We start from the raw sequence: 9,894 nt of genomic DNA, 5'->3' as shown, positions 1-9,894 counted from the left end.
TTTATCAAGTTTTCCCTGAACTGTCAACTCATTGAGAAAACCAAAATACTTAAATATAAGAACCTTTTGTTTATAGCTATGAAAATTTTTATTAGTATCTGACCTATAATCACTGGGGAAAGATTTTCTTTGCTAAGTGAGGAAACTGAATAGTCAGGGATAAACAATTCTTAATATACTGCCTTTCCTACTAAGGTAACTTATTTAGAGTTTCCCTCCACTATCTAGCGATTTGTTTTTTAGAATTTTTGGTTCTTTATTTTGTACCAGGGCATCAAAAGGTTTAGCATTTGTTATGGACTGAATTGTATCCCTCCCAAAAATTTGTATGTTGAAGCTCTAACTCTCAATGTGACTGCATCTGGAGGAGTATTTAGGAGGCAGTTAAGATTGGATGAGGCCAATTAGGCAGGTGCCTTAAATTAGGCCTGTGGCCTTATAAAGGAAAAGAAAGACATCCCCCAATTCTTTCTCCTCCCCTCACCCGCCATGTGAAACAAGGTGAGGAGGTAGCTGTCTACAAGCCAAGAAGAGCCCTCACCAAAAACTGACCATGCCAGCGCATCTGATCTTGGAGTTCCCAGATTCCAGAACTAAGAGAAAATAAATTTCTGTTGTTATCCAGTTTATGGTATTTGTTATGGCAGCCAGAACTAATACAGCATTCAAATTAACAAACAAAGAGTAACAGAGTAAGAATTTTTTCCTACTGTCCCAACCTTCTAATGAAATTCTTATAACATTTCTCTCAAAATATGCTTACTTCACCCTGGAGCTAAACCAGTAGGTAAACCAACTAAAACAAAATTCCAGTGAACTGCTTTCAGTAAGAAGGTAAACAAAATGGGTTTGACCTGCTTACCAATAGTTAGAAAAAATATGCAAACAGCCTTTTTCAATCAAGAAAAGAAATTTTGAAATAAAACAGAAAGCAGGCTTTAGCTCCTGAAAAAAATTAGGAAGTTTAAGAATAAACATCTATAACCCACAAGTTTCTGAAAGCAACCTGAATCGGACTTGATGACAATTCTCATAGTGGCTTTGGGAGTGTCACCTAACCTTTCTATGACAACCTATTCCATCTGATGTTAGCTTATTAATCGGCACTTTGAAGATTTACTGGATGAATGATGGGTCCTTCAGGAATACAAGATTTGTGATTATTAAATTTACTTTTAAATATATAATGCATTAGATACTTACCTTGGTATTGAAAAAAATTGTGGTAAAATAGCAACCCCATTTTATCATCTCAAAAGATGGTTTATTATAATCACCATGTTCTTACATGTATTTGACAATCACAGGGAAGGTTAAAAGGAGGACCAATGAACAGCTGTTTATACAGAGCATATATCCACTACTTTTAAAAATTCTTATTCATTCAAAAGAAGCCAAAATAAACCTGAAAATGGAGATAATCACGAATAAGTGGCCTTGGAATCAGCATCAAAGAAAGCAGTCTTCATATCCTTCAATTCCTCAACAACCAAAAAACCCCAAAGCACTCCCATAATCTGCAATTGAATTCTATTCTAGATGTGTTCAGCTCACCAAAATCCATCTAACTAAATCGCTATTCAAATTCAGCAAATTATAACTACTTTAAAAGATGCCTATAATTGTACTGAGTTCTTCGTAGCACATTCGGCAAATTTTGGACAGACCAATTTAATCCATACCCTGACAAAGTTAAAGATGTGTTAATGTTTCTTGAATTGCCATTTTTTCTGGAGCTATCTTTTGAAATGATTCTTGGGTTATCACTTATAAAGGATACACTCTGTCATTGCTGCAACATCCAGTTTATCAATATCAGGTGAGCCAGGGCAACACTTTTTGAATTCTTTTCGCAGATCAAAAAAGGAATAGAAGCATTCAGGCAATAATACATTCTGAGGAAGGACAAGATAGACACTGTTAACTGGATGAATTTAATTTACAATGTTTCCCTAATAATTAGGAACCTAAGAATTGAATGTAAGTATATTTTACCACAATTTAAAAAATGTTTTCAAACAGTCGAATGTAAGAGTGATTTTATTTTCTGTTAAAATATTACATCCTATATACAAGATTCATGGGAAAAAGTTCATCTTATTTTAAGGCAATGGATTACAATGTTTATGCTCCACTATGCAGTCCATTCAAAACACTTGTGAAGCTTTAATACATTTGGGCTATTGCATTTTATATTTTGTTTGATAAAACTACACTTTTTCTAGCTGTAATCATTTTAGACCATCTGCATTTTCAGGCAAAATTTTAGCCCTCAGTTCTCACATAGATGCATATGTTTACAACATATACCTAGACATAGGCTTCAGTTATAAAACAGTAGTTTTAAATATTAGGTTCTAATAATGCATACTTCCTGTACTAAATCAGGTTAAGATAGTGAATTCCTGGTTACCTGAAAAGGACTATTTTTGTGCCAAATTATATTACCACATTAGTTTTCCTGACCATTATTCTAGCTATACCTGAAAACTCAAATTAGCCTTAAGAAAAAAAAAAGATATCAAAAATATCAAAGGCAAAGGAGAAATGGTTACCTGCTGTTCTAAGCTACTAGCACCACTCTTATGGTTATAAAGCTCAACTGTCTTGGCAAATATTACACCATTCTTTTTTTTTCCCCTGGGGGGGAACCCTCATTGAATAACTTTCAAATGTTTGTTTTTTTTTTAACTGACTTCAGATTTTTCTTAAAATTTCAAAATAGTTTATGTTCACTTATTGGGAATTTCTACCCATTTGTACATTAGAAAGTCAAGGAAATAAAGACTTTTAAAATGCTCACTTAAAAGCTATTTATAATGACAATGATTTGCATGTTTAACAATAAAAGACTGGTTTAAATAGCTGTACCCAATTAAAATACTGAGTCTTTTATTTAGTGCCTACAAAAGATATTGATGTTATATTAAATTATAAAGTAGGCTAAAAGGTCTGTGTAGTGTGAATGCTCCTTGTAAAAATAAGCCTTTTCTACAAAAACCTGAAAGACTATATCCAAATATGATATTAGAAAAAAAAACTTTAATATATTGTTTTCTGAGTGCCAGGGTTATTTTCTTTTATGTTTTACCATTGTCTCTACTTTTCCTTAATTAATAGAATGGCTTTCATTATGATACTAAATTAATTGTATTAGCTTTTTTTTTTTTAATCAAAATCCTAATAGAAGTGACTCAGGAAAATGTCAATTTTTCTCTGGAGGTTTTCCCATAGCCAAAGCATCTCATCTAACATAACAAAAACAGCTGTTTTCCACAAGCCCAATAGGGAAAGGATGAAATTTTATCCCTCCTCATGAGTCTGAGGGGAAAAAATCCTCATATATATCTATTTCTGGATCAAGGGTATAGCAATTGGTCCAGTATTTAATTAACAAAAAATACTTCCCCCTTTTAATCAAATAATTACTAAGGTTGCTATAAACGGAGTGATTTTCTTAACACTCAAGATATAGAAACTTGAGTTTCTCCTTCAAACTTTTAAAATTATCATTATACATTTAACTTATTCCCTTTTTCCTACCGGAGTAAAAAGAAAAAAGATCTGCACTGACTACTCACTTGTGACAACTGTCAGTCTAAACCTTTCATTGCAAGGCTTGCTGCATAGTTTCCCTAAATATATATATTTCAAGTTCAGTGCCTGCCTATTACAATAAAAAGTTACAGTTCAAACTAATTAAGTTGATCAGATGAACTATATTAGCAATGATTGGCTACACTGAGTCAGCTGTCTATGCTCTCCATTTTCCCACAATCCCTCATTCTTCCCAGGGAGAGAAATCACATTATATGTACAGTAAGACTGTATTTTTCTCACTCTATACTTTTTTCCAGATCAGGAAGATAGGCAAAGATAAAACATGGGGCTGACTCTATTGTTTTGATGCAAGATTCAATCGGTTTTGAACATTTACTTTAAGTCAGACAAAGTGCAATATACTATAAACAACGTTTCACTAGTTATATGGTTAAGTCTTACTTTGGCAGTACACAACTTTTAAATAAAATTATTAGAATTACAATTAAAAAGGTTTAATTGAACTTCTTTTTCTTTGCTCCTTTTTTTCTTGGATAAATCATTTTCCACACAGGTGGGAATATTATGGTGTATTAAAATACAGCTCTCTCCTACTACTTGTAGTTATTTTAAGTGTTAAAAATTCATCTAAATATGCTGTGGAAAACGGAGAATGCCAAGCATTTCAAAAACTTGACATAAACAAAAACTTTTAAGTCACCAAAGGGTATATATAAAATTACTGCAATCTCAAACATCTCTATGAAAGTGTCATGAATTTTGTATTGTGGTAAAATATACATAACACAATATTTAACATTTTAACAATTTAATTGTACAGTTTACTGGCATTAAGTACTTTTACTTTTTTGTACAAGCATCACCACCATCCCTTCTTGATCTTCTCAAACTGAAATTCTGTATTCATGAAACAGTAACTCCCCATATACATTTATTTAAAATCAAGAAACTTGGAAAAAAATCTTAAAAAAAACCCCTTCAGTTACCCCAAAGGTTCAATTGCCTTTCGAGAAGCCCACTCTTACCTTCTTGGAAGCCTCAGGATGCAGGATTTGCCTGACATGAAGCTGCCCATCAGTACAGAGACAGAAAGAGGTTCCTACACCAATATTTAGTTCATTGCTCACTGACTGGTTAAACTGAAAAGAACAAGACAACAAGGATGTAATTGATGCAGGATTTACAAACTGCAAAGTGGTCCCAGTTGGTGGTGATAACCAGAGAAAAAAAATGCGCTAATTGCCGTGAAGGGGGACACTGGCGATGGGGCAACATTAGGAAAATTTGGTTCCCACTTCCTTTAGACAGAGCTTTCCAATCAATCCGCAATATGCACAGAATTCAGTAAATGTATTCTTCTTTCCTTCTGTCCGTATCCCATTCTATTTTTTTGCAAAAAAAAAAACAAACCCAGTCAAGACTTTTAAATCAGAGGTCTTATTTCATCAGATTACCTCCGGATTACATCATTCCCTGCTGTTACTTTTTTTATGGTTGAATGTTCTAGGCTCAAAATGCCAGTTGGGCAATGTGGGAAATGGGTATGGAAAGTCTGGTAATAAGTTTCCTGAAACACACCTCAGAAATGATCACTTTCCTCTATAATTCGCAACTCGTGTGCTAGGGCAGGCAGGGGCCGTGAGGACGCCGGACACTCACCGGTGCACAGGTGTTTAGCGCCCCGCCCTAACTCGACCCTGTACCCGTCAGCACCCCGAAGCAGCCGGTTTTTAGGTCACCCCAGTTTCCACAAGGGGATTCCAACACTTGCGCGGTGACCCAACAAGCAGCCCTGCATGTTCCGGCCTGCAAACCCTCCCCGGCGTTAGGACTAAGGCCACTAAAGAAGTAATAATGGAACTGGAACCGAGCATTTGGGAATTCAGGATCCTCAGACCAAACAGGGGATGCTTCTAGAACTCGGAGGGAGGCCGGCCCCTCTACTTCAGAGCCCTCTGCTCCAGGGCTGAGCCGCGGACCTAAACCCCCCAACAGAACAGGCGCGCCTGGGGTCTGGGCCAGGGTATGTGGGCGTTAGAATTCAAACTTGGCTCATCAGGTCATTGGTAAAACCCAGTTGATTCTCTAACCCGGGGAATGACTCAGGAAGCAACTCGAAAACTAGCGAATTTTGGTCCAAGACCTTGGGGTTTGGGAGACAAAGAGGAAGTGCGACCTCCTCCCAAAAGATCAGACCCCGGCCTGCAGGCCGGGTTTCCACCCACGAGGCCGGGTGTCTCGCCACCCCGCCCTGGGGACCGCCGGGCGAAGGCGTGGGGCCTGGTAGGCCTGGGCCCGCTGGGGGGCCGGCGGAGGTGACGCCTGGGCAGCTCGGCTGGGGGTGGGCGGCGCGGCCCAGGGCTGTCACCTGTCGGAGAGCTTGGTCCAGCTGCGGCGCGGAAGACAGGCTTTCGGTGTCGATCTTAGTTTGTTCTTTACAATCCTCGGTCAGCTCCAATTGATCCGGTCGAACTAGTACTTCGTGCAACTGTCCCACCTCCGGGGGAAAGAAGCAGGAATCAGTGTACCCTTCCCTCATTTGGGTTGCTTTTTTTTTTTCTTTTCGTCCACCCTACTCCTTCGCTCCCCCTCTGGGGCGGTCCGCGCCTCGGGAGGGGTCTGGCAGCAGAATCAAAGCTCACTGGTTGCCAGAGGCTCCGGAAGCCGAAAGGTCGCTGCGGCCCAGCCCCCGACCCCACCCCCACCAGGATCAGGTCGGAAAGGCCCTGGAAGCTGGCACAGGAGACCCAGGGGATTCCTCCCGGGTTCCGCAGGGCGCCCCCGACGGGCTGAGAACCTGAGTTGGAGGCGACCGGTCTTTCCACCTGAGCCAGATTTTGGAGGGCTGAAATGGCTCCAAGGCGGTTGGCCGGCAAGTTTGGTTTTACTCTGGATTCCCTAGGCCCCAGGTTCCGCCTCACAAGTGGGCAAACAAGAGCACTTGTTGACTGACCCTCCCCCCCCAAATTTCTACAACAAACTTCTTGCCCCACCCCTATCATTTGGACAGAAACGTGGACAAATACCTTCTTGTTGGACAGATCCACGACTTTCCATAACAGCAGGATCAGCTCCTTCTCATCCGAGCCCAGCTTGGCCCCAGTGGCCCCAGCAGTGATTCCAAAAAGCACCACCAAGTAATCCGGAGACGCCGTCATGATGATAGGTGGGGAGGGGGAAAGGGGGGTCGGGAGGCGGTGAGGAAGGGAGTTAAGTGAGAACGAGAAAACCTGTGCTAAAACCTCTCCTAAAAGAAAAAGAAAGAGCGCCCACCCCCCCTCCTCCTCCACCTCCTCGCCGCCGCTGGTGCAAAAGGCGGTAACCAGCCACCCAAGCCCACACCTGGCCGGTGTTCCACACCCAGGGCAGGAAGAGGGGTGGGAAGGAGGGCGCAGGAGACCTCCCTTTTTGTATCTAATTGCCTGTGCGTCTATGCAAAAAGCCTGGAGCAGGGCTGCACCCCCGGGAGGCGCGCGCAATGGCTGAAAGCTTTTCTGTTTGGGGATGTGGCCCTACCTGCCCGCCCCTTCCTCCCCTCCCCCACGTGGTGCAGGTAAGAGACACCTGGCGGCGCCGGCCCATTGGCTCCTTCAAACCACGACGTGGCAGCGGTGGGGGAGGAGGCCGCCTGGGGAAACGGGAGGAGGGGGCGGGAGACAATGGCTGGATGAATGGAGAGGGGCGGGCGAGAGGGAGGAGGGGGAGACGCGCAGGGCGGGGAACAGGCGGTTGCCACCCGGAGGGTAGCCGAGGCCAGATGGGAAAAGGGTTAGGGGTAAAAGGTGCGGGGAGGAGTCGGGGTCACGTCTTTCGGACGGTAATCGAGAGTTGTGGGGTGCTTGGAGAAATGCCGGCTGTGGGGAACGAATTCGGAGGTTCTAAAGGGTCAAGCGAAAAGGCCTGGCGCGGGGAGGCGAAAGGAGACTAGAGGTGAGGCCCGGGGTGCGGAGCTGCCCAGGGCGCGGCCCTGGGAGAGGGCTTACCGCGGAGGGCGGGACCGCCAACGGCAGCCGGGAGGTGGCGGGGGCAATTGCCAAGCACCGGAAAAGCCGCTCCCGATCCCAACACACCTGTAAGTGCAAACAGCAGGTTCTGCAGGCTGTCCCCTTCGGGCCGGAACCCGGGCGCACACTCCTCCAAACCCAGAGGCACTGCCCAGCTTCAGGCGTGAAACCCTCGCGCGCGGCAGAGCCAGGCTCCCGGGGCTGGACATTCAGCCACAACGCTCAAAGCAGTTGTCTCGCGCAAAGCAGGAGGAGGTACCCCGGGAGGAAATTAAGACGCTTGGATCCCTCTCCCTTTTCTCTCAACTACTTCCTTAATTGCTGCGTCTTATTTGGTCCTGGCTGCCTGTTCGAGACTGGAACCTCCTTAAGGGCAGGGGTCCACTTACTTTGATTTGCTCTGGGCCCTAAATATGATGCGGCTTCCCGGCGCACAGAATGTTTTCGTAAATCAGGCCAGAGCCAGCTTTTGCTCAGTTGCCCCTCTGACCCTACACCCTCTACTCATACCTTTGCCTCTAATTGTGTCGATGTGGCCAAGTTCCGAAGCAGTCTCCCTACTCTAGCTCGGGTTAGGTCTGCCTAGAGGCTGTGTGCCCAGCGCCACCCCTCAATCAAGTCGGACCGCACTGTAGAGGGTCCTGTTGACATTTTAGAGAGAAAAGCGCTAGTGGTGAAGTTTCCTCGAGTTTCATAGTTCAAACTGATCACGTCTTGGGAACACAATTTCGTCTGAGGTATTATTAATTCGGCTCCAGGTGTCCAGTCCTTTATATTCATGATGTGAAATCACGCAGCCGTACACCTGTCGCTGCAGTAACCCACTCTGGGTATAAACCCGAGAACCTTTCAGAACGCATGTCAGGGGAAGCTGGCGATTAAGCTTTCCCGACGCGGAGTAAGCCCGGCCGGTGTGGAGAGGGGGCTGAGGCTCGGGGGTGGGGGGCAGTGTTTGGGGAGCCTGAGGCTCGCGCCGGCTAGTTTCCTGGCTGCTGAGAGTGGGCGGTGAAGCTGCCTCTCGCTGCGCAGGTAGCAGTTAGCGTCGGGGGAGCGCGGGAGGAGGCCAGGCTTTGCCTGGGGCAGGCGGTGCTGCAAGGGCCAGCGAGGGTGCTCGGTACCACCCTGGATTGCAGTTCGGATTTCAGCGGCGCGTGCTTCTCCTCCCTCCTGGACTGCAGGATGCGGGGTCGGAAAGGGCCCCGGTGCTCCTCCGCTGTCTCGCAGCGGCGGCCCTCACCCTGCCTTGTCCCGGTATGTCCCAGCCACCCTCCGGGGCCTGCGGGCGCCGCGGGGGCAGGGACTGGGCGCCGAGCGAGGAAGGGAGGGACCTGGAAAAACCACCCAGATTGCATTGCTGTGGGCGAGGCCGGAGGAGCCGGTTTCCCTGAGACACCGCCCCGTGGGGCTTTCTCGGTGCGCGGTTCCCAGGTGCTCTCTCTGCCCAGCCTGGGCCGGAGATGCCATCTCGGAGGGCTGCAGGTCCCAGTGCGTGGCGCTGGTGGGGTGCACACGAACGCGTGCGGCGCCTCCCCGAGGTCCAACGCCGGGCCACAACTGTGTCTGAGAAAGTGGTTAGAAAGCTTAGGAAGCTTTCAGGCCCTAAATTCCGCCACTCCTTTCAGGCCTTTGGTATTCGGATTAATAATTTGTATAGCGCGTTTAGAGAAACTGAGAATATGATTTTCAGCGCACTTGCCACGGATTTCGCAATGTTATTCATATTAGAATCGAATCTCAGGGCTGCCCCGTTTCACAGACTTGCCTTCTTCCTGTTTAAGGAAGTCAGATCCTTGGTTTCTGATATTTTTTTCATTTAAATTTTAATTTGCCCAACTAGGTTACAAGGATAAGAATTTTGTTCCTTTCTCGAAGTATTCCCAAATCTTGAAACAGAACCTGACATATACTAGGTTCTCAACAAATATTTGTTGAATGATTATAATGAGTAACACCCTCCTATTTTTGCAGCTCTTTGTCTCCTGAGCTAGGGCATAGTTCATCGCCTCAAAGGTGAGATTCTGAAAATGGGAGTCTACAGGTAATTGAAGTCTCAAACGTTTAAACAGAGTAGGTGCTAATTCTTTGATAGACAAACCTACTTTTGTTAAAGAAGTTCAACTCATAAAATTCAGGGATGCCAAGAAAAAAAATCTATGCGGCACAAGTAAATGAAAAAAAAAATTATTATAGATGGTCTGTGTGGACCAAGTATGGGTTTATTAATTGGCCCTGCCATTTGTTAACTCGTGCCTTGGATGTGTTCCTTAGCCTCACAAGGACTCAGTTTCTCATCTGTAAACATGGGGATAATAATAATGTACCCTTCATA

The 9,894-nt window shown here is 44.8% G+C and overlaps 1 protein-coding gene across 5 annotated transcripts in view; it reads right to left on the bottom strand.

The window, feature by feature from the left end:
* ESRP1 (epithelial splicing regulatory protein 1) overlaps positions 1–7,067 on the bottom strand; it is a 64,776-nt gene extending 57,709 nt beyond the window's left edge. For 2 of the 5 annotated variants that reach the window (XM_019632025.1, XM_019632026.1), the window contains exons 1-4: positions 6,588–6,907; positions 5,930–6,058; positions 4,587–4,700; positions 1,781–1,895 (exon numbers count right to left, since the gene is read on the bottom strand). In XM_019632025.1, the coding sequence (XP_019487570.1) occupies positions 1,781–1,895; positions 4,587–4,700; positions 5,930–6,058; positions 6,588–6,719 (490 nt within the window). In that variant the 5' untranslated portion in view covers positions 6,720–6,907. Of the gene's footprint in view, positions 1–1,780; positions 1,896–4,586; positions 4,701–5,929; positions 6,059–6,587 lie in introns of all 5 variants that reach the window. The other 3 variants (XM_019632027.1, XM_019632023.1, XM_019632024.1) reach the window with 3 other exon arrangements.
* Between the last annotated feature and the right edge of the window lie 2,827 nt (positions 7,068–9,894).

Source organism: Hipposideros armiger, unplaced genomic scaffold (assembly GCF_001890085.2).
Source record: "Hipposideros armiger isolate ML-2016 unplaced genomic scaffold, ASM189008v1 scaffold_1069, whole genome shotgun sequence".
In the NCBI taxonomy this organism is placed as follows: Eukaryota; Metazoa; Chordata; class Mammalia; order Chiroptera; family Hipposideridae; genus Hipposideros; species Hipposideros armiger.
The sequence above is the reverse complement of the archived record's forward strand: the minus strand, read 5'-3'. Positions and strand labels throughout refer to the sequence as shown.